Source organism: Pelophylax lessonae, assembly GCF_965119305.1.
Source record: "Pelophylax lessonae genome assembly, chromosome: 3".
In the NCBI taxonomy this organism is placed as follows: Eukaryota; Metazoa; Chordata; class Amphibia; order Anura; family Ranidae; genus Pelophylax; species Pelophylax lessonae.
The window spans coordinates 111,895,398-111,921,424 of record NC_138770.1 but is presented as its reverse complement, the minus strand read 5'-3'; the positions used below and the strand labels follow the sequence as shown (position 1 = coordinate 111,921,424).

At 41.7% G+C, this 26,027-nt stretch overlaps 1 protein-coding gene across 1 annotated transcript in view; it reads left to right on the top strand.

The window, feature by feature from the left end:
- The window catches only part of LOC309550104 (adhesion G protein-coupled receptor F5-like), a gene marked incomplete at its 3' end in the record, with an annotated part of 113,698 nt that overhangs the window by 9,423 nt on the left and 78,248 nt on the right, over positions 1 to 26,027 (top strand). Inside the window, exons 2-4 of the mRNA XM_082250561.1 lie at positions 9,218 to 9,257; positions 17,620 to 17,772; positions 19,624 to 19,755. Coding sequence (XP_082106687.1) covers positions 9,218 to 9,257; positions 17,620 to 17,772; positions 19,624 to 19,755 — 325 coding nt within the window. The remainder of the gene's footprint in view (positions 1 to 9,217; positions 9,258 to 17,619; positions 17,773 to 19,623; positions 19,756 to 26,027) is intronic.

Sequence of the window (26,027 nt, the reverse complement as noted above, 5' to 3'; positions counted from 1 at the left end):
CTGGTTTATGTGCTTTAATGTAAAAATTGTGACGCAATCTCTGAAGTGTCTTATCTGCAGACTCTGTAAGAAACAGATCAAATTCAAGCCTAGCTTTATCAAGATTATTTTTATTAGAAGAAGTAGGATTATTTTGATATACTGTGTAGCATGTATTAAAGTTTGTTTCCAATTTCTGGCTAAGTGTTTTACGTTCACGTCTAAAGAGTGCAGCCTGTCTCAAACAAATACCATGAATAACTGGTTTGTGTGCCTCCCATAAAGTAAGAGGAGACACATCTGGCGTTGAATTATGTAATAGATATTCAGAGAGAGCATTTTTAATATCCAGACAATGAGATGTATTTTTTAATAAAGAGTCATTAAGGCACCACATAGTGTCATGTGCTTTAGGAATAGTTGAAGCAATAACTGTGCATACTGCATTATGGTCAGACCATGTGATTGGTATGACCATAGATGCAATCGTTTCAGGTATGAGACCTATAGTGAGAAATATATGGTCTATGCGGGAGAAAGTTTTTTGAGGGTGCGAGTAATATGTGTATCTACGCTTGTTTGGATTCACCTCTCTCCAAGAATCTACCATATTATGTTTTGCAAGCAGTTGTGAGAATGAGAGTTTATTAGGGCTGCTCGAAGAAGATATAGGGGATTTATCCAGCAATGGTTAAATAACTTGATTTGAATCACCACAAAATTCAGAGGCGGCTCTAGGCTTTGTGAGGCCTAAGGCAAAACTTGGACATGAGGCCCCACTCACGCCCATAATGGGAAAAATAATTAAAGCGATAAAAATTAACTGTATAAATTGAATATATTTAGAGCCTTAACCTTTGTACTATGAATTCACAGTTTCTAGAATTTTCTCTAACCAATTCTTCTTTAATCAAAGATCATTAAACATCGGGTATATATATATGTCTGCTCTTACATCACAGTCCCCAGCATTTCCCTATAGGTCATGATTCCCTGAGGAGTCCCTCCTTACATCACAGTTCAGTGTCCCCCCTTACATAAGAGTTCGCCTTTAAATCAGATTACCCCCAGCATATCCTCCTTACATCTGAGTCCACAGAATTCCTCTTAACATTAGAGTCCCCCTCTTAAATCATATTTCACAGAGCCCCCTTTACATCAGAGTCTCCAGATTTCCCCCCTTACACTGTAAGAGGGAACTCTAAAGACTCTGATGTAAGAGGAGTTCTGGGAAACCTGATTTGAGGGGGAAAGATGGGGACTCTGGTGTAAAAGGGAACTCTGTGGTCACCAAAGCTCCCTCTTGCATCAGAGTTTCCAGAGACCCCCTTACACTTCCCTTCCTCAATCCGCCACAGTCTAGGGCACAACAAGTCCCACTGCAGAAGGCTGCCATACCTGAGTCCCCTCGGAGGGTACTGTAAATTCCAGTATAGTGCACTGCCATTCCTCCCTGAGTTAAACATCTAAAGGGCAACTCCAACCAAAACTACTAATAATGTACAGAGTCCATATGCTATATAATGTCACAGCCCCGCTACCCCTCACCTTCCACCCCGGGTGCTGTTATTGTGTAGGGCAAAGGGCTCCAGCTCCACCATGTTTGGCTTTGATGTCAGATATGCAGGACTGGCTCAGCTCCACTCTCTTCCCTGGCAACTGACTCTGGCATCACATCCTCCTCCCCCAGCCACCCAGAGGCCCTCTCCTTCTTCCCCAGCCACCAAGGGGCCCCTCTCCTCCTTCAGCCACCCAGGGTCCCTCTCCTTCTTCTCCTCCAGCCACCCAGGGTCCCTCTCCTTCTCCTCCTCCAGCCACCCAGGGTCCCTCTCCTCCTCCAGCCCCCCAGGGTCCCTCTCCTTCTCCTCCAGCCACCCAGGGGCCCTCTCCTTCTCCCCCAGCCATGCAGGGGCCCTCTCCTTCTCCCCCAGCCACCCAGGGGCCCTCTCCTTCTCCCCCAGCCACCCAAAGGCCATCTCCTTCTCCCCCAGCCACCCAGTGGCCATCTCCTCCTCCATCAGCCACCCGGGGCCCTCTCCTCCTCCCTCAGCCACCCAGGGGCCCTCTCCTTCTCCTTCAGCCACCCAGGGGCCCTCTCCTTCTCCTTCAGCCACCCAGGGGCCCTCTCATTTTCCCCTAGCCACTCAGGGACCCTCTCCTTTTCTCCTAGCCACCCAGGGACCCTCTCCTTCTCTTCCAGCCACCCTCTCATCCCCCAGCCACCCAGGACCTTCTTCTTCTCCTCCTCCTCCACCAACCATTCTAAGACTCTTTCAAATTCCCTGGGGCTACTCACCCCCTTTGCGTAGTAGACACCACAATTCTATGACCAGCCTGCAGAGTGACAAGTCTGGCCTGGTTACCTGTATGTTCCTGGGCCAGGGCAGAGCTCTCCTCCCAGAGCAACAAACGATGATAGCAGAGTGACCTGACCTGGCAGTCACTTCCTACTGATGCAGGTACACGCCCACCGATTCCTCCACATCTTAGGATTACATGATCAGACCGCCAATCCCCAGGCAGAGAAGGTGGGGTAAGTGTCAGCGGACAACAGACACCTGGCAGCCGCAGTGAAGGGACTGCAGCACAGTGCTGCAACTTTTATATCCGAGGATTTAAAACAATCTTTTACTTGGGAGATTTCCCTGACAGCACCCTTCCAAATGTTGTCACTCCGCCACTGGCCACGAGGCTCCTGTAGGTGCGAGGCCTTAGGCGACCGCCTAATTTGCCTAATTAGAGAGCCGCCTATGCCACAAATCAGAACTGCATCCATTCTATGAGAATCCACAACCTGAAAAAGATGCAAAAGAAATGGAATAGGATTTTTTTTGGGAGCATAATATGACACTATAGTGATAGCAGAGTCAATAAGGTATCCCGTGAGAATCAGATACCTGGCCTCAGGGTCCTTGATTTCATGTACAAGAGTAAATGGAGTAGACCGATGAAAGGCAGCTAGCACACCTCGTTGTATTGTAGACGCAGAGGCAGTGAAAATTTTAGGATATTTAGGACTAAAATATTTGGGAGTGGATTGTAAGGTGAAGTGTGTCTCTTGAAGACACAAAATGTGTGCTTTTAATGATGCAAAGTTGCGAAAAGCTTTAGTACGTTTGTTTGGGCTATTTAGTCCCTGAACATTCAAGGACATTATATTTAGGGGGGCCATAAGATTGTATATAAACGATGTCTAGCATACCATACCATTGTGGAATTTGTCGATTGTTTCATACTCGATGTGGGAAGGGGGAGGAAATGTGTAGAGAAAAGGGAAGAACTAAACAGAAGGGACAATTGTGTGCTTAGCATAGAAGGTAATATATAAAACAAATAATTAAGGCACAACCAATAGGAACGTATGGCCGTTGATGGGAGATGGAAATCCCCCAACAAAGGCTAAATCGCTACCGTCAGTAGTCTCTGAAAGGGAGAGGCCACCGAGGATAACAAAGTGAGGATGCACGGAACAACCTAGGAAGGTACAGAAAACCACAAGTTAATAATCACTAAAAAATATACAGTAGTATAAGCGACTTATGCCATAATAACGAGCAGAAATCACAGTACTCCTGCCAGTAGTAGCTGTGCAAGATACTGCGAATCTAAGAATTCATTTCATAGGAATGAGTATCAACTATAAAGAACTTTATAGAGCTCTAAAGGAAGTTATCCATGTCTTCTAGCTCATATTATAGATAGGAAAGGATGTAGCACAGTGAAACTGAATAATAACCATATTCAAAAAAAAGAAAGATTGGTTTGAACCAAGCAACAGGGATTGATCTACAATAAGTAGAACTAAATGGAATTCTGTGCCATAGTGTAGTTTGCTATAACATGTATGAGCTTGAGCATTTAGCTCAAAAAACAAATTAGAAGTATGTGGCAAAAAGGGATTAGATCCATGAAATATTATACTGGCAAGATAAAGAAAGACACTGAAGTCTTTTCTAGGAAAAATAAATTGGATGACCAAAATGGGACACATTGGCATAAGACAGAGGAGATAAAATAATTATCTGGTCCATCAGTCCATGGAATCTTCAGCAGATGGAGAAGGAGAGATGAAGTGACCACGTTTATGTGAATCACGACGATTTTGTTTCCCAGAGGATTTTGAAAAAGTGTGTGGTGAGCAAGAGGCAGATCTGCGTTGAGCATTTTCTGAGCCTTGCAAGTTCTGGTGTTCAGTTAGGTGAAGGTCTTGAAGGGTGTTTTGAAAATCTTCAGATGAATGACATTTGTATTTAGTACCTTGAAAAGTAAAACGCACCGAAAAAGGAAAACCCCACTGGTAGGGGATATGTTTTTTGCTGCAATATTTGTAATAATGGTTTAAGAGCTCTTCTTTTATTTATGGTGATAGGAGACAGAACCTCGAAGATTTGGTATTCGTGACCCTGAAAATTTAAGGATCCTTTTTCTCTAGCAGCTGATAAGAGCTGTTCCTTTGTATGGTAATAATGGAATTTAATGATGATGTCTCTGGGTGGACCCTCTGATTTTTTATGAGATAAGGCGCGATGGACTCTGTCCATTTCCAGGCGTTCGACTGGAATAGCAGGTTGTAATTCCTGAAACAAGGCTAACATTGTCGCTTGTAAGTCAGTTATGGATTCAGGAATGCCTCTTATGCGCATATTGGAGCGTCTTGCCCTGTTTTCAAAAACTTCTAGACGAGACTGAAGTATTAAGTTTTCCTCTTTAAGATTCTCAATTTCTGTATTTTGGTCCTGTGTAAAATTCTCAAAATCCTCTATCCTTGTTTCAAGATTAGCTATGTGTGTGCCCAGCTTCCTTATCTCTTTAGTCAGGCTATTAGTAATATGGTCAGAAGTCTGTTTAAGTGCCTTTTGAAACATATGTTCAATATGTGATAATATATTGGGAGAGACTGACTCAATGTACTTTTCATCCTGTGAAACTGAGGTACTGCGGACTGTTTCAGTTTGATATGTGAGGAGAGGAGGGAATAGTTTCACTGCTGTGTCAGCGCTGTGAGGTGATTCTGAGGCGGCTGAGGGAGAGGGAGCCGACGCCATTTTAATTGAGGCTCTGGACAGCACTTCCTTGCCACTTTTGGACTTAAATTTAGTCCAAGACCCGCTGAAAACCATACCCTTATGTACAGCACAGTTTCCTGTACTAATGCTGTAAAAACTGAGCGGATATTCGACGGGCAGCCGCTGCTGTATGTGGTTTTCTGTCCCCTTTGAGTGGAGCATCAGCCAGACATGTCTGCGCTTGAGGACTCCCGTTTTTTTCTCTTTTCAATATGTTTATTGAAAATCTTGATAAAAGGTACATACAGATAATAAATTAGTCTGCAAAGCCCAAAGGTGTAAATGAACAAGTACAGTAAAAGAAATCAAAACCTTTTAGAGTGGTTTGTGTAATTATATGGAGACAGAGAAAATATAAATCAAACAAAATGAATGACCACAACAAGTAGCCAAAGCTTCTTACACCCTCTAAGCTTCTAGTTGTAGAAGGACCAGGGGATTTTGGGCTAGGGGAAGGGAACATCGCCAGGGCCCCTCCATCTCGGTGGGGAACAGACACGCCACCCCCATGGGATCAAACTGTGGACATGGAGACCCCATCACGGGTATCTGGAGACCCGGAAGGCCCCCTCCATCCCCCGTCCAAAGCCACCGGTATAGCTAATGTCAGAGCCAGGGCCACTTGAATCATATAGAGAGGGATAACAGAAATGAAAGATCCACTCTTGTGTCCAGAAAAAAAGTAATAGTAACATGAGAAGCGGAAAAAGCGTTTCACAATTAGGGATAAAAAATAGATGAAAATTTAAGAGAGAGAAGAAAGGGGGGGAGAAGCCAAGTGGCTTTTAGAGAAAGAAAAGTCAATGAGAAAGAGGAGAGGAAGTAGGTCTGCCGGGAGGGTCCTTTTGGAGGAATACCATGCTTGGGTACAAGGGAACTCCAACATAAAGGTGTCCAGACTGCATCAAACTTTCGCACTCTATCTGGAAGTTTAGCAACAAGTTGTTCCTGGAACATGATCCAGGAGACCTTCCGTTTTGTTGCTGATATTGAGACTGAGGGTTTCTTCCAGGCTCCGGCTATCGTAATTGTAGCTCCCTGTGGTTCCAGAGGGCTAAAAATGGATCCTGAGGAACAACATCCCCAGTTACTTTCCGTATTAGGTGGAGATTTGTGTTCCAATAACCTCTAATATGGGGGCAAGACCAACATTGTGAAACATGGAGCCAACTAGATTACACCCTCTGAAGCACAGGGGAGAAGCATCTGGGCCGAATCTCAAAAAATGGCCTCATCATTAGGGGGGCAAATCCTTCCAGTCCAGAAGTGGTTAAAACATGGAAGGAGTAGGGCCTGAACAGTTGTCGCTAAGCTGCCCCCTATCCCCTGTCAAGCAATCAGACAGCGAAGATTTCTTTGTTACACACCGGGAGCATCAAGAAGCCATTTGCACAGGGTCAATCATAGTATTCCATAGAGCAATGTATCCAATGATTATAGCGAGTCCCCGAGTTTGCCCCACCAAAGGGGAGAACCCTAGGAGCCACCCTTTGATGACATCTCAGTTGTATCTTAACAACAAACATGCCTAAAGGAAGGTGTAGGAAAAACCTTGGAAAGTTTAAGACAATTTAGACTTTGAACTTGTCAAACATTGGGGAATAGGACTACCAGTCCCCTCTCCCCCCCCCCCCCCCCACCTTGGAGGAGTCCCCAGTAAACAAAGAAGTAAGCTCATGCTAAAAGCTAGCATGAATTGTGGGGAGAGGAAGGTGGTCTGAAAAATCAGTTCCAGAAAGTGCTAAAAAGGATACAGTTGTCCTGAGTTGTCACCTCCTGAGAATGATGAGAAGCTGTGGGCCTTCTCAGAATGATGAGAAGCCAGAACTTGAAGGAGGGGTTTCACAGAACGACGTCTTTGTACGGTAAAGGGAGAGAGGTCCGCAAAGTCCTAGACCTGATGTCCCTGAATATTGAGCCCATCTGAATTTCTGGACAATTTCATTGCCTCTTTCTTAACAGAGTAAAAGTGGGTTTTAACTATAATATCTCTGGATAGACCATCAGATCACATTGGTTGCAAGGCTCTGTGCACTCTGTCCAATTGCAAACGGTGTTCTGGGATGTCTGGGATTAAGTCCTTGATGAATGAGCGAATTGCATGGTTAACTTCTTTCACTGATTCAGGGAGTCCTCTGTCTCTGAAGTTGTATCGTCTTGAATGGTTTTCAAGGTCATCTATTTTGGACAATGCAGTTTGCAACTGATCCTGGATGTCCTGTATTCTGGAAGTGTTTTGGTTAATTCTGGCTACAGATTGATCAGTCTTCTTTTCCATGACTTCCATCCCTGATCCCAAATGCTGCAGTTCACCATGGATGAAGGAGGTGATCTGTGCAGCTGTTTGGGCCAGACCCCTGGACAGCATTGTGGAAAAAGCAGCTATCAGCGAAAGGAAATAAGTAGGAGTGATATGTGGATTGTAGGCCCCCTTCTCACATGCATCTGGGGTAGCCAGAAGGTCACTCATGGGTGTCAGGATAAGGTCTTCACATGTACTCCAAATCAATGATTCAGTAGATGCTAGGGAAGGGGCAGCATGGGGCTGATTACTCACTGTGACATGTTATATAGGAGTCATTGCAGGGCTACAGGTGTCTTGGTCAGCAATTGAATCCTCTGTATCACCGTCTGTGCCTCATGTGACGGACCGGCCGCGGGATGTGACTGGACAGATTTCTCCTGGCAGAGCCTCCGGACATCAGATTATTCCCTGGGTATTCCCAAGTCGATCGCTGGTGGACCGGGTCAGGAACGAGTGCTCTGAAGGCTGTGGTGGGGCTTAGAGGACCAGAGCGGTGCGGAACTCCAAAGCTAAGCTGCCATCTTGGAGTCCTCGGGGCATGCACCTTGCTGCTCCAGTCATTTTATGTTGTTTGGCCACAATCCTTATTAGAGTTCGGCAGTCTCTGTCAATCAGGTTTGGTTTTGGCCACTATTTTTCTTTGATGAATGAAGTCTTACCATGCTTTGTGTATGCAGTAATAACTATAGACACTCTTTGTCTTAAAATAATTTCCCTTTATGTGTAAAGATGCTCCAGCTACTCAGGAACTAATTGTTATTCCTCCTAAAAATCTGACAAGCCACCCATTTTACTCACCACTCTTACTAACCGCTGCTAAACACAATATTGTATAATACACTGGCATACAATCCATTGAGCGTAAAAAAGAGAAAATAAACAAAAGATATTGCAACTGTCAAGCGTCTGTGGTAGTGAGGCCTTGTAGCTTGCCAACTTGGAGTTCCCCAAGGCGTGGATTCTAAGCCCCAGCTTGCTTCTTCACCAGGGACCCTGATGGTGGGGATGGACTTGCAGCAAGCTGGAACCAGGTCGTGGCCCCCAAGTATGCCCAGCTGAGGATGCAGAGACCACTCGCTTGTGCAGAGTACAAACAGCAAGAGACAACAGGAAATCCATGGGACAAGCCAAGGTCAGGACAGGCAGTAAACAAGCACAGATGTTGGAAGATGCCGAGATTAGTACATAGGTGTTCAAGCAAAGTATACACAAGTAGCAAACAACCAGGAGCTCAGAGAACTGTGAAGTTGCTCAGGCAACGTGGGCTAAATTGAACATGTCTTAGGCTGGCCATGCATTATACAATTTTTTTGTTCAATGTCCTTTAGATTTACCTTCAATTATGTAGTGGAAGGGCCTGCCTGATTGCATACAAATTGAAAGTTTTTAGGTTTGACCTCATATTATATAGTTTTGGAAATCTAAATGAAAATTGTACAAGAAAATTGTATAATGTATGGCCAGCCATATATAGGCGTACAAGCTAGGAGGAAGACCAGGAAGTGATGGAAGGGAAGGAAAGGGCAGGGAAGGAAATTAAACCCACAAGGTGAGCACAGCAAAGTCACACATGTGAAAGGAATCAGGGTAGAAAAAGCATAACAGCAATTAGGTGAGAATACACAAGCAGGAAACTGCAGGCTAACTTGTTGACAGCAACTTTTGATTTTTTTTTAAGTGTAGCTTACCTATTCAAAGAAAATAAAGCTAGTCAGTGTGACCTGTTTCAGGTGACTTAATACATTTTACAGAGCCTCTGTTGGCTCTTAGAGCCTCTAAATATGGACTTCCTTTCTTTTGTTATTGTTAAAATACTTATGAGCAAAAAACTATTTACAAATAACAAATGTTGTTTCATATTTTCCAGTTGGATAACCAAGTTTACTTACACCGGGGGGGACGTGCAGGTAAATCATTTATTGCTCTTTATGTGGGTCATTTCTGTATATATTTGTGCTAGACTAGACATTCACCTCCATTCATATCTATGATAAACAGAGGTCTCACAGGACACACCGTATCAGTGAAAGTTTACAGACTTGAGGACTGGTCTGTCATGGTTCCCAGGTGTGGCTGTTGAGACTGGGGTGTCTCCCCACTGTGCTCAATGAGGGCTCTCTCATAAGGCAGTGGAGGAAACCCAGCCAATGGCTCACCCAGGCTTGTATCTACCCGAGAAAGGCAGATTCTGCCGCACAGCATTCTGGGAGTGGGTATAAGTTTGAGGGAAGCGCATGACGCAGCGTCTTTGGCGGGAAGCAGAGTCCCAGCAGGGAGAGGACGGCTGTCTCTCCTCCTGTCAAGAGGAATCAGGTGTCCCAGGCGGCTGGCCTGAGGGGACAGAGGGCTGAGCTGAGCTGCAGAGAGGATCTGGTGTTTAGAGGACCAGCGGAGCTGAGAGGGGTCGAGTTTCAGGAAAGCGTTCCCATTCGTGAGTAGTGCAAACTACCCCTGGGGGTCTGCCTAGTGAGAGGGGACCACTCTGGAGAAGGTCAGAGGGATCTGGGAGCTAGCTAGCCGGTGCAGGAGCAAAAGGAAAGGGGGTGCCAGTGTTGACCCTGAAGAGTAAAAGAGGGTGCCAGTGTGGACCCTGAAGAGTAGAGAGGGTGCCAGCAGGTGGGCCCTGAAGTGGTAAGTATACAGCGTGCAGTGTGCAGTGTTGAGAGTTGCAGCAAAAACAGTTTACAAAGGCTACCTCAGTCAGGAAGGACTGGAGGGAGCAGTGCTAGACTTTTGAGCTAACTAGAGTGTCAGAAGTCAGTCTTCAGTACAGTGCTTGACTTTTGAGCTAACCAGAAGTGTCAGAAGTTACACTCAAGTTCACAGACAGCAAGTCAGATTCACAAGCCTCAACGGACAGTTGACCGGCATTCAGCCAACGTCAAGGCAGCATCAGTAGGCATTTTTCTTCAAGAGTCCCAATTTGTACCTAGTTGAGCCAGAGGAGAATCCCACTCATTCCCTTCTCCCATCCTCATACAAAATAAACAAAACAAAATAAAGATGCCAGACTGTTCATTGTCTCAGATCTCACACGTGGGTGTTCAGCTTAAATGGGCTTCTGGCGTTACCGGTAACCATGGCAGACTCACATTAGGCCCAATGCCTGGAAATTCTGCTACATAAACTATCAGATTAATGGGAAAATTTGATGTTTATTTTGGGCCTCCTTCATCTAGTTGCTCACCTCCCCCTTGACCCCTTGTGGGATTTTGGCTCCACTGCCTTTATTTGGGACCCCTCTGTGATGGGCTGCAGTAACTGTATACACCACCTATCTGGTCTTTTAACTCATGTGAGTTCCACCTGATATTCCCTGAAAAAGATTGTTCACAATTGAAGCATGTCGGGAACAACCGGTGGCAACTAATCAGATTATTATGTATGGTATACAATTTCAGTAGCAATTGATTTATTCACTGATGCATGTTGTATACTATTTTTACTCCCGATGGGAGAATAATAGACTGTATTGTCAAACCAATAGACCACATCATTTTATGTTAATAAGGAATTTTAATCTTTTTTGTACAAATAAGCTTTTTTTCTTTTAAAAGTGTGTGTTATAGCTTTTTGGCTGCAGTAATGTCCCATGGGAGATGAATTATTTTGTATATTATTGAGGGACATGGGGCAGCCTCTAATCCATGATATACTCACCTAAACCCATTGTATCCCTGGGTAGAAGTCATAGTAAATTGTCAATCCTATGTGGTTGATATCAGGAGGACTAACTAAACACACCCACAGGGAAATGACATGTGTTTCATGATAATTGGTGAGTTCACTAATTTGTGCTGCCAAGGAATATTTAGAGATAGGGAACCACCAACCAACCATTTAACCAAGGGGGTTCCAAATCAAACAACTTATTTGGTTTTGTAGAATTAAGAGAGTGTAGCATGGGACACAATAGGAAATACTCTAAAGAGAGATTATATTTCCCTTACGTCATAAAGAGCTCTTAAAGAATTTGTCAGCTATGCACCAAAATAAGAAGAATTAACATCAACCCATTGGAATTCAAAATCATGTTTGAGTATGAGGTAGTATTGAAGGTGGGAGAGAAATGTTGATTGCTTTAGACCTGGCGTTGTTTAGAGACAGAGCAAAAAAATGTAACAGATAAGCAAGACAGGTGGTAGGATTTGTGAGAAACAGCAGAGCATCATTTGCAAAAAAATTCAAAACATCATATATCAAATAGTGACTGCGCCAGCAAGATAAAAAAAAAAAAACAGCTGATGATTCAGTCCATTGAATCTAATAGAGATAAACACAGTCTGGTCACAAGGGGTAAAAAAATCACTTTCTATAGAATTCAGCTCTTTCAATACCAGCGGGACCCCAAACATGACTTAATCATCATCAAAACCACATCTCAGTCTTTAACATCCACCTGGATGGAAATCCCACTCTGGATGTGATGATCCCTCTGAACAGTACTGAACTGGTGAAGCAAGCCTGACAGGGAAAGCAGCAGCTGCAGCTGTAACCGGTCACTTCCTATATCCTTCACATCACTGTCAGTTCCTCTTGGCATTCCCTAGTGAGCGGTGTGGGCTTGTGTTGAAGTTCTTGTGAATTCCTGATCCATCCGCCAGCCTGCTTGTGTGATACATGTGGCAGCTGCTGCTCTCCCTGTTAGGCTTGCTTCACCATCACCAGTCCCGCACTGTGCAGAGATCATCACATCCAAATTAATGTTAAAGACTGAAGTGTGGTTTTGATGAGCCTAGAGGCTGGTTACACACTAGTCGAATTGGATGCAGGTTTCCCTCATCCAATTCGCATGATAGGAGAGTGTGCCCAGCCCTCAATGGCGCCGGTTCACACATCTCCATGGCAGCTGTGGAGCGGACTGCACAGGGGCCCAGGATTAAGGTAAAGATTCAGACCTGATTCATCCCTAAAATGGAGAACAGGGACAGACTTGACCCCTGCTGTGAGCCAAATCAGTATTAAGTGTGAAACCCAGCCTTAAGCATCTTTTTTTTAACTTATTTATTGAAAGGATTAATTGCACTAGGGTGGTTTGTGCTCATTTGCAAGCAAGCATATTTTGTGTGCCGTTCTAGCCAATTTCAAGTCAGTAATGTTTGCATTGTCTCCTATCATTTGGACTAAAGGCTCTATAGCACCTTGTGCTGTATCATGTCATTATATCAAAGGAATCTCATTTAAAACCTAAATATCACACAAAAGCTTTCAGAAAGATGCTCCAGTTGAGAATATAGGGACCAAAACATCACCATCTTAGGGTATAAAATAAATAGGGTCATGAGATTGAATGGAAGGCTTTCTAAATATCTAAGGAAAGCAACATGGTAGGTATAATTCTATGCTTAGCCAAATTTTTCAGTAGTAGGGATGATCGAACTTTTGAAAAGTTCGGTTCGACCAGAACACCCGAACTTCCCAAAAGTTCGGCCCGGATTTCAGAACCCCATTGAAATCAATGGGACCCGAACTTCAGTAATCAAAAAACACCATTTTGAAGCCCTAAAACCCAATAAATGCCCCTAAAAAGTGCCTAGGGTTCTGGGTCATGCCCCAGGGACTATTAATCACACAAAAAAAAGTTCTTAAAAATTGTCATTTTTGATAGAGAGCCAATTGTTGAAAAAAATAAATAAATAAAAGAGATTTTTTGATTTTGACTTTGGATTTAGTGTCTGTGGGGTCTAAAAGGTGTACCTGTGAAGTTTCAGCTCTGTAGCATGTCCAGAACCATAAAAAAAAAAAGATTGTTTGTATTATGTCACTTATAGAACAGTGATATGGCTTCGCTATTTTCACACCTTGCCGGTTTTGTAGCAACGTTTTTTTTGGGCATTTTTTGGGGGTTATTGGAGGCAGGCATTACATCAGAACTTCTGTGTAGGGGTATATATACACACACACTTATATGTATATATACCCATACACATATATAGGTGTGAAAGTAGCAGAACACTATACTTGCGCTAATTAAATAATTAACACCAATATGGTTACGCTCCTATCACACCTATATATGTGTATGTGTAAACTACATATAAGTATGTGTGTATATATACCCCTATACAGAAGTTCAGATGTTTTGCCTGCCTCCAAAGAACCCAAAAAAATGCCCAAAAACCGCCTGCACCAAAAAAAAACGCCCAGGTGTGTTTTTGCAGCAGGCGTTTTTTTGGGCATTTTTTTGGGTTCTTTGGAGGCAGGCAAAACATCTGAACTTCTGTATAGGGGTATATATACACACACACTTATATGTATTTTACACTTACACATATATAGGTGTGATAGGAGCGGAGCCATATTGGTGTTAATTATTTCATTAGCGCAAGTATAGTGTTCTGCTACTTTCACACCTATATATGTGTATGGGTATATATACATATAAGTGTGTGTGTATATATACCCCTATACAGAAGTTGAGATGTCATGCCTGCCTCCAAAGAACCCAAAAAAATGCCCAAAAAAAACCCTGCAATAACACACCTGGGCGTTTTTTTTGGCGCAGGCGTTTTTTTGGGCATTTTTTTGGAGGCAGGCAAAACATCTAAACTTCTGTATAGGGGTATATATACAAACACACTTATATGTATATATACCCATACACATATATAGGTGTGAAAGTAGCAGAACACTATACTTGCGCTAATGAAATAATTAAAACCAATATGGCTCCGCTCCTATCACACCTATATATGTGTAAGTGTAAAATACATATAAGTGTGTGTGTATATATATATACCCCTATACAGAAGTTCAGATGTTTTGCCTACCACTGGAGTTAAGAAAGGCAAGAACAGAGGGCACCACATAGTCTCCTGAGAAGGGGCGGAAAAGTTGCAGAAAGCAATGGAATTGTTCCAACCGGTTGCTTTCTGCAACTTTGCAGCCCCTCCTCAGGAAACTCTGTGGTGCCCTCTGTTCTTGCCTTTCTTAACTCCAATAGAATTCCCTGAAGAAGCTGCAGAGTGAAATGCATAGCGATTCCTTGGGTATACCTGCATATAAGAACCCTATTGCTCCAGGCACAAGAGGTTGACCATAATTTTAGTCCCTAGATATAGACCCTGTGTATTGTTGGACCACACATGGGTTCTTTTGGTATAGGAGTATATCGTTGTACTGCTGTGTTTTCATCATCTGTGATGATTTTTATGTAATTTTATACTAATACATTTTTTATGTATTTACACTATCTAAGATTGTACATTTTTGTGAGATTATTAAGAGGTTGCGTATAAAGTCCTACTATCTTTGGGAGCTAGCGTCTCTTCTTCTCCCTTTCTTTTTGTGCATTTTTCTTATGGGATGTGGCACCACTATAGTTTGGATCACGTCTCAATTTTTGCATACATAAAATATTTAGGGATGATTAAAAAAGAGTGGGTTTCTTTGAGGCACAGTATATCAACATGAATCAACCTAGAATATCTCAATGCTTGAGTTGTTTTTTTTTTACCTGCATTGAGGCCCTGTAGATTTGAAGATACCAATCTAAGAGCCATACCTTATAGGAAAGGGTAAGCTGCTGGCTAAGTTTAAAACAGAACATGAGTGGAAAGGTAGCCTCTTAGGTATCTGTTTCTTAGCTATGGGCAGGGAAGGAGACAGAAACTTGCAGAAGGGAGTGCGAGAAGGTGTAGGAAAAGCAAACTGTAGAAACTAAAAAGGAACAGCAGGAAAACTCTTGACACATGCTGTAGAGTAGAGGGGTAGCAATGACTTTTTTGCCCCGGCAACCAGGCATACAATTTATAATAGTAACTTACCCATACAAGGGCATAGGATCAGTAAATAAAAAACATTTAGATTTGGGTGACAGGATGCATAGATATCTACGGATAGTTGTGTTGTATATATAAAGTTTGGGTATTTAGCACAGAGCTTACAATGGGAAATGTATTTAGTGATTGGGGTTCAATTAGGAAAAGGAAGCTTTTTGGCAAAATGGGATTAAGTATAACAGTCATTGATTTGAAGCTTTACCCAACAAGGTTTATACTATCATAGAAGAACAAAAAGTAAGCAGCATCCCATAAATAACACCGAAGAGACTGTCACACATGCACATCAAACAGCTTTTGGGCAAACAACAAGCAGGTAAAACAACTAAGTCAGATATGCAGAACCCCCCTTACTAATGAGAGGGCCAAGGATGGGAAATAGCAAAACTGATGTGTGGCCAGACTGAGATCAGGAGACGGAACACAGTACTCCAATTATGTGTACCAAAAGGCACACCCTTAAGAAATAGCAGCACCTCTTCTTTGTATATACAGATCAAGAATAGAGGTAGATTTATAAACAACCAAATAAGTAAAATTAGTACAGCATCTTAAGGCTGGGGTTAAACCATCCCATTGGAAAAAAAAGTGGAAACAGATTGGTCATTGAAAAAATTCCAATCCAGCATTCATAAAACATGACTGGCAGTCGATGAACCAACAGAGCCAACTATCTGTTGGTCATCCTTTATTTGGTGAGGCTTGATGTCACCCGGATTACATAAAGTGTTCGTTTTTCGTTCAGTGACCTTTTCGGTCCTCATACAAGACACTCGCTTCTACCATAGTCCTCCAGCTATCTCTCTATATATTTGGCGCAAATATTTTACCCTTGTGAAGGGGACTCAGCACCTCCCATTTTGAGGTACCTTGGAATTCCTGGGAATCCTCTGTCGTTGGTTGCCTGTGGTCACCTGCAGCAGTCCATTGGGGCGATCACTGGCCCGATCCGCATAAATGTGTCAGTTTGTTTATACAACATTGTTTTCTGGTCCTAAAAAAAGGGTCTCTGAGGAAGCAGAATTTGAACTCAAATGTTCAAGCGAAACACGTCAGACCTTTCACATCTTGGTTATATATTTACTGACCTTGTTTGCCTGTGGATCAGCTATCTGTATCAAGTATGATCGTACTATTGTATACATTGTTTGATCAATTGATCAATGAATTTTAATGTAAAAGCCAAAAATATTATATTTTTTTATATACATGTCCTGTTTTGGCTGCTAACTATTAATATTGCACCTTCACACCCTTTAAAGTCCATCACTTTTATTAGATGTTGTTGGGACCAACCAGTTTGGACCAATTCACATCTGTATTTTATTTATTCTGTAAGCAGAAATATATCTCCATATTTTGCATGTGACCCAGAAATAAGCATGATGTGCCGCTCAGGCTCTCTAAGCGGGGTACAAGTTCTGGACATCCACCACTGTAAGTGCTGGCATGGAAGGGAGTTCTTCCCAGCGACTGTGAAGAGTCGAGGTAGAGAAGATCTCTCTATGGCCGCATATCCATGTCATCCCTGAGTTGAGTGTGCGAGTGGCAACCTCAGCCTGGACTCTGACCAATTGGAGGGGCGGAGCAAAATGCATTGGGGGTGTGGCCTGGTCTGAGTCCAGGCTGAGGTTGCCACTCACACCTCAGGGATGAGACCTTCTTGACCTCCATATATTGCATAGTGCAGTACACTAGTGAACGAACAGTACAAACATTGGAGACATACACTATGGCAAAGTAGATAAGGGAGCCCTTTGTAAATTATAGACAATGAAAAGAAAAATGTCAACCTCCTAGACTGTATTTTTGTAATGGGTATTAGTAAGTTGTCAAATTAACAAAAAACAATTGCTGATATAGATAGGAAAGCACATGGAATTTGAAAAAAAAACATAATGGGTGTAGGAGGTCAACAATAGGTTTTAAACACAATAATAAACCATGTAGTGGGTATACCTTGGGTAATTTACTGGAACAAATTACACAATGTCAAAGTGTAAAGGAGCAGTAAACTTACTGGAGCCAGAAAGTTTTATAGAGAATGCGGAGTGTAAAAAGGAAATGATGCGCACTGACTCTACCTGACTTGGATGACAGAGCTCTCACACTTTGAGGGGCGCTTGCTGGGGCAGAAGAATTGTCATTAGAAGGATGGGAGAAAAGTAGGCCTGAGGTCTTTCTAGTCATGTAATTTATATGGATTAGTACAATCAGTATAAATTTGTTTGCCCAGAGAGTAAAGTACTTTTACAAATTGAATATCAGCTCTGTTAAAAAAAAAAGCCAGGTGATTATTTGCTTCCTGTCTCAATAAAGTTTTGGCTTTAGATACATTTTAACCAAATCAAAAGTGTAGCATAAAAGTTACAAATTAAAAAAAGTTTTTGTAATTTAAAACAAAAGATCATTGGAACCTGTATACTCATTCCATGATAGTTGCCCATTAAAGACCAGATACTATTTATCTTATTATCTTATCTTGCAGCCAGTGGTGATCTATCTAACTATGAAAGCAACATTGAGATAAGTTTCTCTGATCCTAATCTGGAAGCAGAAATCAGACGTTCTTTGGAGGATCTAAATATATATACCCCACTCTCGGCTACAACTACAGTAACCTATGGCAACCTTGCTCCGGGTAAGTGTACCATTATATTGCCACTGGCCACATGGAGAAGAAACCATTCATTTATTTGTTTCAACTTTTTTCTTTTTTTTTTTTATCTGAACTTTCGGGTATGATCTTGTCATATTCCGGGAATGATTGTCAGCTTCCATAGAAGTCCCCTAGGTATGAGATGTGCATACTAACATTGGTCCAAACTGGATCAATTTAAGTATGCAATTAATATTTTACCTCCTCCCCACTTCCCACCTGGCTTTTATGTTTCCTGAACTGTAAAGATCATTCTGACTCAATCTAAGAGTTCCTTTTGGCCACTTGGTCAGGGCAATGAAAGTTGGCAAGGTTTAGCTACAGTCAAGAAAAATCAGAAACCAGTAACAAACTGAAATTAAATCAGGGGGTACAGGGAAGGACTTTTCAGACTAGTTTGGGCTTGTGTTCATGGGTAGAGACAGCGTGCATTCAGATGCATGCCACTTAGATTTGAGATAAGTTTGAAATACTTAGATCATTCAGAGTTCATTGACAAGTTTATTTCACCTGCAGTTGACTTCTCTCTAAGCTGCATCAACCTGCTCCAAGCTGCTTTTGAATTTTTATTAACTTGTTCAGGGAGGGAAGCAGTTCTGATCTGAATAGAAACCCAAGCTCACAGGCACTAATAAAGGTAATAGTGGTGACTGATCTTAGAAAGTTGCTCTACAGTGTAAAACAGAGCACGGGTTTGTACTTTAAATCTCGACTCTCTGGTTCACCTTTTCCAGAAAAAAAGCAGCAGAGGCTACAAAATGTCTTTCTTTAGCCTGGAGCTGTCTCCCACAGTATATCTTCCTTACAACAAGATGAGGAAGACTGAGGATATACTGTGAGTAAAGGGCATCTTGGGCCCACCCCCTAAGGGGATGTCACCCCAGTGCCCATTCACAGTGTACTAATGCAGAAAATGACACTCTCTACATCAGTGAGAACTCCTCAGCCCTCAGAAGGTATGAAGGGAAACAGACCCTTTAGGGTCACATGACCAGCCTGCAGACATCCGGGAAAGGTAAGTATAAAATTTTTTTTTAAAAAGGGGCCAAAAAGAGTTTGGTCTTTTGTGGGAGAGGGGGAGCAAGAAATCTGGTGTTGAGCCTTAAGATCTTGCTTTGCCCAAACTGATCAGCCTTCTGAGACAAATAACTAAATTGGACATCTTTTAGAATACAATATTTAGGCAGACTATAATGTGTGGAAAATTATTATTTAAACCATTTTGACCCATGGCTTATTCGTAATCATTGCTTTTCTTTTAAGCTAACATTTGAAAATAGCAAACAGAATAATTTGAAGGTTAGATGGAAACCGACCTAAAAAAGGGACAAGGAGAGAAGACAGAGGGATTTGAGGGATTTGGTTCTAACAGAGGGAAAGTCTCCCCCAATTAGGGAAATTTGGGAGCTATGCTTCGATTTTAGTAGAAGAGAGTTGTTTAGGTTATTGGCAGGCAGAATTATTTTTTTTTCAAATATAAATTTTATTCAGGAATTCAAAAATATACTGTATACAATAACATTTTGATATAAAATACATCACCAACTTAACATTTATTATATCAACTCTTTTATACTTTACTTATCTTATATTGCTTCATTATTTTCTTTTTTATACCCCCCCTTTCCCCCTCCCCTCCACCCCTCTTTAACCCACCCTCCCCCCCCCAAAAAAAAAGGCAGAATTATAGGCCCAATGCAGAACACAGGGTGGATGACCAAATGACAGGTCTGTGAAATAAAATGCCTTAATGCATAGAAAAATCAAACCAGATGTATACTTCACATTTAGATGTTACAATATCTTGCCATCACTTTTTTTTTCATCTTTTAGTATGTCATCTAACTGAATCACAAGCAAAATGTTCCTGTTATAAGGATTACGACTGTCTAGGAACACTTGGACCATGTACCGATACAGGCTGCTTATGTATCACCAACCTTCCACTGCAAAAATACTGCGATTGTAAGTCAACCCCCCACCAAATTCACTGACATTTGTATCTTCTTGTCTATTTACTCTTCTGAGACTAGTTAGTCACAATCAGACTAGAGATGATGGTCACCCCATTATCATTACTATTTTTAAAAATGTGGTTCTTTTAGATTGCTGTTTTGTATGTGGTTTTTAACTATATATTATATTACTGATTTGGAAATAAATATTCAATACTTGATAAAGTATGCAAAGAACTATGGGTTAGCTAAGAGACAGCACAGCAACAATGCTTGCTTTGAGGCTCTATTTGTCTAACTAAAACCACAACTAAGCTGCCTGCAGGCTCCGGGCTATTTTTTTTTTTTTTTTTCAAATTGTCTCTCTGAAGATGTGAAAGAAATTGCAACTCAATGTCCTCAATCTTCCAGGTTCAATGACTCCCAGTATAATTCAACCCAGATGGTCAAGGACATCTTGTAAATGCAGGACATTATGGACCTTTTGGCCCTGCCCACCAAGGTGCCCTGCTTTCACATACAGTGTTGCAGGCTGTTGTACTGACATCATCACATCAGTGCCATTCTCTTCTTTAGGAGGAATATTTCCATTTGAGCTCTCAAGTGGAACAGGACCCTGCCTGCCAACATAAGTTGTCCCAAAGTCCTTAGGAAAAAATAAGTATGAATAAATAAATAAAAACAAAACACTGATTATAAAAAATAAAAAAAGTGACTCTTTTAATTTGTATCCAATCAGGCTGACTTTTCACTACAAAGTTGTAAATGGATCAAAGGGGGGTGCTACCATCAAACTGCCATGGTCAGCGACAGCTTTGTATGGTCAGCTTGATGCTCCTCATCAACCTCAAACCACTGCCCAGCAGATTCTCCCATCCTATCTCCTGCTACCAGCTTAGCTGGAACAAATTACTAAGATATAGTTAGCCCTCCTAGATCCTACCTCCTTGCCAAAGGGGTCCTGTCTCTACTTTACATAGCCACCTCTATGACTGTAATATAGGATGCACTGCAGCTGTTAATATTTCAGACAAATTTTCTACATAGTTGGTTTGACATCAGAGATAAGTAATATGCCTCTTGCCTTGATCCGCCCATCAGAAATATGATGTGTAACTGCATACCTAAGGAGCTGCATGACGGTTATTGATGTACACAGCATGAAAAGCCCTGGGGGATTTTGACCCAATTCACAAAAAAATAAACTAAAGTACAAATTTAATTCTACACCTGTATGATAATGTCTACTTGCAATTAAAGAAAAATGCTGGTGTCATAAAACCATACATTTTTTTTAGAATATTCCTAACAAAAAGGTATGAAAACTTGAATCTTGGGGAGATTTCCCTCACTTCCTGGTATGTCCACCAGTAGGACTTCCATGAGCTGAACTTCATATTTTTCTTCTCTAAAATGCATTCTTCATATGTTCTTTTGGAGAACCCAATGGGGGCTAGGGACATCAATAGAAACTTGACACATGATCCAAACTTTCCTTGCTCTATTCACAAAAACTAAAAAAAGTTTCACATTTAAGATAATTTTTAAGTACTTCTAATATGGACACATGCACTGAGATAACTATTATAAATTTATTTATTTATATGATGGGGTTTTTTCTCTGTTATATGCCATTATTGTGAGTGCAAGCCCATTAGCAACCCATTGGAATTTCTTTTATACTTTCTTCAAACTGTCTCTATTTTGTGTCTAGAGTCATAGAGGGGCAGTTCAGCCAAAAATAATAATCAATTGTAGGCGAACTTTGGGGAGGATGGATAGTCACTTGCATTTTTCTGCCATAATTCTGTATTAGGCTATCTTGAAGTCTCATTCTTCCTTCTAGCACAAGCTGTGTCCCTAATGTCACAACTTTGGTTATAAAGAATAAAGCGAGAACCAATGCGCTACTTCAGGGGTCTGACTCTAGAACCACTAAATGGTGTAGGGATGCGTAAATATGCAAGTCTGCAGTGCTGACTAAGATAAATAACTAAAAACCAGTGTAATCATAAAAAGTAGCCAATTCTATTCAGTGTCCCCACTGTGAAATGACAATGTATAAATAAGTTAAAAATCGGCGCTAATTCATGTAAGGTTTATCTTCCAGAATAATCCATAAGATCCAGGTGTAAAAAATGTGTTAAAATCTAAGATAAAAAGTGCTAAGCTAAAAAATGGTGCAGATGGATAAATATACACTTCCGTACAGATGGATGATTTATAAAAAGCGAATGGAGTGTATCTTCCAATAATTGAACCCTATGTGAAAGAAATGTGAAAAAAATGTTAATTCATATGAAGATATAGGTGAATGGTACAGATGGATAAATATGTGCAAGTCAGTGCGGGATGGATCAATGATGAAAGTAGAACGTCAGTATTATATAGTTGAACTGTGTTGTAAGGATCAATAGATAATATTCATCAAAAAAAGTAAAAATAATCACAGTGGTGTGTAGTACAGATGGAGACAAACGTCAATCACTCTTCTCATAAAAAATGCATAATAGTTCACATGATGTAACAAAAGAAATTATGTTACATCATTTCTTGTAAATGTAAAGTGGCAGAATCAGCAACAAATACAAATAAATATATAAAACTGAAATTAGTCCATATAGTGAATAATGTGAATCAATGGTGACTCCCAATAGGTAAAGTGACTTGAGCAAATAAAAACAATAAATCAAGTGACTTCCTTATGAATAAAACCAATAAAGTGCAGAAAGTGTTGTCTGATGACAGTGATGTGTCACTCCAGTGAAAAATATAAACTGTGTGCAATGGCCGCTCACCTCACTGCACACTCAAGCGAACGTGTTTGTGATCAATATCACTTGGATCTATGGTAATCTTTAGGGTGGGTGGATGGATGGATAGGCAATTTCCAAAACTCATCTATCTTCCCAATACACTCTTCAATGATAGATGCTGAAATAAATGCTAGCTGCCTCTCTCCTTTCTCCAAAAACAGTGAACACCCCGCTGATGGTGATCAACAGCCTCCCATCTCATGTGGATCAAAAATCGCCACTAACTCAGAAGTAGAATCCAATGTAGTTTATTCCAACTTTGAGGATTACAGAGGATGGTTTTCTTAGAGGTGAAAGGACATTCTTATTTGAAAGCCATGGGAGGCTGTTGATCACCATCAGCGGGGTGATCCTATTTTTCGGCACTGCGTGATTTTAACGGACAACTGCACGGTCGTGCGACACTGTACCCAAATGAAATTTTTTTCCCACAAACAGAGCTTTCTTTTGGTGGTATTTAATCACCTGTGCGATTTTTTGATCATATGCTATAAACAAAAAAAGAGTGACAATTTTGCAAAAATAACAATATTTTTCACATTTTTTTATATGAAATTCCCCCCAAAAAAATGTAAAAATCTAATTTTTTTCACATTTTAGGCCAATTTGTTTTGTGCTACATACTGTATGTTTGGTAAAAAAAGATTTTTGTAATTTTTGTTGTTTTTTTTTAACGCGTAATGGCGGTGATCTGCGATTTTTTTGCGGTACTGCAACATTGCGGTGGACAGATCGGACCCTTGACTGACATTTTTGACACTTTTGGGGTCACCAGTGACATTACTACAGTAATCAGTGCTATACATATGCACTGTTACTGTGAAATTACACTGGCAGTGAAGGGGTTAACTTTTTTGGAGAGGGAGGGGTTAAGTGTGTCCCTAGGGGCGTGCTTCTAACTGTGATTGGATGTAGCTTGAGGTGTAGGAACAGTGATCAACGGTCCTACATAGTAGAACCGTATGATCACTATTCTTACACAGGGGAGAATGACAGGCGGCTTGTTTACATTAGCCGCCTGCCTTTTTCCTGCTCTAATGGACGATCGCGAGTGACCGGTGGACATCGGGTCTGCCGGGCACACGCGCGGGGGGGTCCGTGACCGTGCGGAAGCGCGCCTCCGGCGGCGCACGCTCGCTCCCTAGACCCTCACAGGCTAGCGACGTAGCCCTACAGCCTTTGCCTGTGAGGGGCTGACTGCCGACGTAAATAGTCGTGCGGCGGTCAGCAATCGGTTAAGCAGTACTAGAAAGTGGAAGACCCCTAACCCTTCCACATTGCTAAATGTATTAGACCTGACTCAACTCCACTGTTCTTACAATGATGGCTTACTGCTCTGGAAGAGCAAACAACATGTCTCAATTGTGGCAACCTTAGAATAGATGGCTTTCCCCACATTTTTAATCCATATTTGCTTTTACCCAGCCTTTAATGTTTTTGGATTCCTCCCTTTACAACCATTAAGTGGAAATCGTTTCTTCTACAGACACTGAGTTCATATGCCTGATGATAAATCTATAGTTAATTTTTCTTTAGAGTGACAGCTGTACTGTGTACCTCATGTTCTCTTTGTATATTATGTCCTATATTGTTTATTTATACAGTAAAACTAAAAAATTATTGAAATGAGAATGTGGTGCAGCTGTGCATGGTAGCCAATCAGCTTCTACCTTCAACTTGTTCAATTAGGCTTCGACAAAAAATCCTTGAATATTGGCTTCTATGCAGAGCTGCACCAGATTTTGCATGATGGAGTTTTAGTAAATAACCCCAAGAGGTTTTGTTCACCACTTGTGAAAGCAATAAAGTTAATAAAAAAATAAATAAATAAAAAGTGTAAAAAAATAACAAAAAACATTCAAATAAAATAAATAAAAAAACATTTTAAAGCAACCCAGTCCCCCGACGCTCACACGCAAATGCAAACCCACACATAAAACCGGCACGCAAATATAAGAGATAATTGTACCACACATGTGGGGTATCGCAATGAATGTTAGAGTGAGAGCAATAATTCTAGTGCCATAGATCATGCTTAACTCTGAATGGTTAACCTGTAAAGACTTTTAAAATGTTGCCCATGGACAATTTAGGTACTGTAGTTTGTTGCCATTTCACAGGCATACACAATTTTAAATCTTGACATACTTGATACCTATTTACTCAACACAACATTGTCTTTTATATTTTACCAAAACAATAGGTATTACATTGTGCTTATACTGTATTGTGTGCATTAAAATTCATCTACGTGTATTTTTTTCCTGCAAATTTGCATTTAAATAATGGCTGCGCAAATATCGTGTGACCCACAAACTTTGCAACAGACACCATTTTATTCTCCAAGGCCTCTGCTTTCAGAAAATAAGTAATGTTTGGAGGTTCTAAGTAAATTTAGCTTAAAGTGGATGTAAACCCTCACATATACCCGGGGAAGTGAACCGCCTCAGATGATACACAGAGATGAGAAAAATCTCCCTACATACGTTTTACATGTATATCTGCTGTCTTCGCCTTTCTACACCCTTTCAGAAGGGCAGATTGTGTTCCAAATTTTGTTTTCTCATTCAGCAGTGGGAGGGGAGTCTAGGCATACACTGTGTGTGAACTGATTGAAGGAAAGGCACAAACCCCCTCCACATAGGCAGAGGAATGAAGAAACTTGCAGAGCTGTGCTGTGAATAGATAAGCTCTCTCTTACCTGTCTCTACGTTACCTCCCGACACAAATTTTCAGCTGCTTTTATCTCCTGTGTCGGAGAGCTTGTCAGAAGTTATCATGCTGAATGGAGGAATGGAGCAGTAGAAAGACATGGGACTTTTGGAGAGAGATGGGTAAACACTAGGGCTGCACGATATTGGGGAAAAAAGTACATTGCGATATTTCTCTGGGTGGAATGCAGAAGACACTGACAGTGTGGATTAGGCAGAGTCGGGACTCACAATGGTGATAGGAGGTAGAAGAAGTTAGAACACAGCCCGACATGAGTGGAGCAGCCACAGCTCCTCACTGTTGTCCTGTCTGGAGCTCAGGATCAGATGGTGACCCGTCAGACACAGGGTCCCGCCCACTGGCGGGTGGAAGGGTCAGTACAGGACCACCTTGTCCACCAGGGGGGGGTTTTGATTAGCTCTGCGAACTCCATAGCGGACACCGGAGGATCCCCGTCACCGTCCTCTCATCACCGGTACTACACCTGACACAGCGCTCCCCCTCCCTCAACGGAGACGAGTTTCCCCTTGCTTTCGGCTGTGTTCCCAGCTCTGCCTCTAGTCTCCAGCCGACCATTACTCTGCCCTGCTCCGCCCATTGTCTCTCCATTGACTCTATTTACAACACGTTACAGCCTGATCTCGCCCCCATGCGCGCCCCCGATGCAGCCAGGAGAGACAATGGGCGGAGCAGGGCAAAGTAATGGTCGGCTGGAGACTAGAGGCAGAGCTGGGAGGGCTGTATTGCATCGGGC